The sequence below is a fragment of the Ischnura elegans genome, chromosome 5 (genome assembly GCF_921293095.1).
Source record: "Ischnura elegans chromosome 5, ioIscEleg1.1, whole genome shotgun sequence".
Lineage (NCBI taxonomy): Eukaryota > Metazoa > Arthropoda > Insecta > Odonata > Coenagrionidae > Ischnura > Ischnura elegans.
Genome location: NC_060250.1, coordinates 79,871,253 through 79,873,712, shown reverse-complemented (window position 1 = coordinate 79,873,712; position 2,460 = coordinate 79,871,253). Strand labels below are relative to the sequence as shown.

The 2,460-nt window shown below is 34.6% G+C and overlaps 1 protein-coding gene across 1 annotated transcript; it reads right to left on the bottom strand.

Annotated features, from left to right (window-relative positions):
* Window positions 1-355: 355 nt before the first annotated feature.
* On the bottom strand, window positions 356-1,895 carry LOC124158646 (putative gustatory receptor 2a). Its single transcript, XM_046533850.1, has 3 exons — window positions 1,831-1,895; window positions 1,095-1,184; window positions 356-701 (listed from the first exon to the last, which is right to left on the bottom strand). The coding sequence occupies exons 1-3, from the start codon at window positions 1,861-1,863 to the stop codon at window positions 561-563; spliced, it is 264 nt and encodes an 87-aa protein (XP_046389806.1). The 5' UTR covers window positions 1,864-1,895; the 3' UTR covers window positions 356-560.
* Window positions 1,896-2,460: the final 565 nt, after the last annotated feature.

Sequence of the window (2,460 nt, the reverse complement as noted above, 5' to 3'; positions counted from 1 at the left end):
ATATTTTACTTCTCTGAGGGCTCTAGAAAATTACCATGGTATCCAAAAGTACTCCAGTCTACTACTTGCTTCAAATCAGTGACACGTCGATATGATTAGATAACATATTCTAAAAATTTTTTGATTCAGTGCATGACGGTGATACTTAAACCATAAACAAGTAACCAATATGTCTGTCTAAGGTGCTATGGGTGATTTAGGCATCAAATACAACATTTATTAGAAAATTCATAAAAGAAAAATCGTTCTGAGGTCTGGTCCCCCTATTACAGTCCACATTTTGCGTCGGTGTCATATTGCTCATTGGAAGTGAAGAAACTTACAGTACAGTGATATTTTGACAGAATAATACCATTTCAGAGTTTTGTTAGCTGTTTGACAATTTGTACAAATATTTTGATAATGTAGCCTTACTTTCATTTGAGACATTTTTAGAGTTTTACTTTTAATTTTCGCGAAGTATAATTTTAGCTCAGTCTACGCTTTTGGTATTCGATTTTAGCAGGAACAAGTTTGAAACGTTTCACATATATCAAATAGAATTAACTACTTATAATAATTCAATGATCCTTGGTATCATTTAGTCCAATATTGTTCACTAAGCACAGCACTGAACAGTCACATGAATATTCTTCAGATGATTTCCCGGAAAGCTGAAACTGCACGAAAATCATCAGATTTGTAGCGATAGCGGAAGTTATCTGAAAAAAAGAACAAATACTTCTATTCAGTATTTTTAGGGTATATTTATAACCATTCACTTGTCTTGCTGCTCTCTGATGCTTTTAATTGACTTGTTTCGGGTATTGAAAGGATCGTGTAGAAGATTTTTTAAATTCGTTAGTATAAACCAGGTCTTGCATGTCTTTATTTGGCTGTGGTTGCGTACGGAGTGAGGTCTGCCCTCATTCATCAAAAAAACAACCTTTAGGTTGAATGACTGCTTGAATGAGTCTTTATTTGAATGGATAGATATTGTTTGAAAGTCCTTATAGTCTAGACTACATTGGATTTACGGATTTCATAATCATTAATCACCTGTGAGAGATGAATATATTTATTCATTAGATTAGCTTTCCTTTGTTAGGGCTTACCGAAGTCAGCAAACCGAAATCCAAGGTGAAGAATCCGCATGCCGTGAAGTAGACTTTGGTATGAAGTAGTTGATGAGAGAAAACTCGAACCTATGAGGGAAAAAATATCAAGTGCAGTGTTTGTAAAACCTGTAAAAATTTTCTTCATATCGTTACAATATAGATATTTTTGTGCCCAGCAAGCCCAATTTACGAGCCCGAATGATTTGTCTCGGTTGGAAAACTTGAATTTTTACCTCAGCAACGAATTTTTAAGTACCAATAATTGCCGTTTTCTGGTACCAAACTCACGGTTGAGTTTTGGCGAATCGATTGCAACATGAAAGTAACCCCTAGAATTTTCACCAAGGGGCGAGATTGTTACCACGCATCGTTAAATTGTATTTTTTGCTGTTGCTTTTGCATTGTGCATTTTGAAATCCAAAATCACGTGTGTATCCAATACGACTGTTTTGAGCTCTCATAAAGGAGGCTTTGTTACACGGCTGGCAGCCCGTGCTGCGAAAGATTTTTGTTACGCACGAATTGCTACGTGTTTTTACGCTAATATTTATCTCGATTTGTGTAAAAAGGAATGAGTATGGAACAAAGCATTTTGTACTGTAATTATGGAAGATTATCTCGTGAATATTTTTGATAAAAGTGATATGTAAATCTATCCGGTGTATGTACATAAAGAATATTTAACTGATAAACATATTCACTTATACTTTAATATTTATTGCGCAACACCCACCTCTTGCCTAGCTTTTCTGGTCTTCACCTTCATGATTGCTGCCGAAAATAACACCTGAGTTTGGTTTGCCTGCAAAAATATAAATGTATGTTTTGATATTAGGGTACATAATAAAATTGTAGTGATTTTATTTCTTTATCCCAGGGTATGGTTTAATGAAAACGTGTTAAGTGAAATATTTTATTTGCTCTAACGTTTTAACTATATGTAGCTGTTTAGATGACGTAGATATTGAATACATATTTTATGTTAACTTTGTATAAAATACGGTGTTTCCAATTGAGCGCACTGTTCATAGCCCCTCAAGCGGAATGCATTTTTGCGAGACTTCAATTTACTCTTCACTTTGTTGTGAAGTTGTTATTTCTTGGTAGTTTCAGAAAAATATTCTTAAATTATCAAAGTAACCATTACTAAATTGCTAAAGTAAAGTAATTTTTTGGACATATTTGATCGACGAATAAATTAATTCTTCGTCAGGGCTTTCACTGAGACTGATAATATCAATATGGGTAGTGCCACATATTTTTTCGCTATCTCTTAATGGGTGACGTAAACAGTTCCCGGAGATAGAGGATCTAACCTATCCGGGTTAGATCCTCTATCTCCACCCTTGCCGACGTTTCAGTG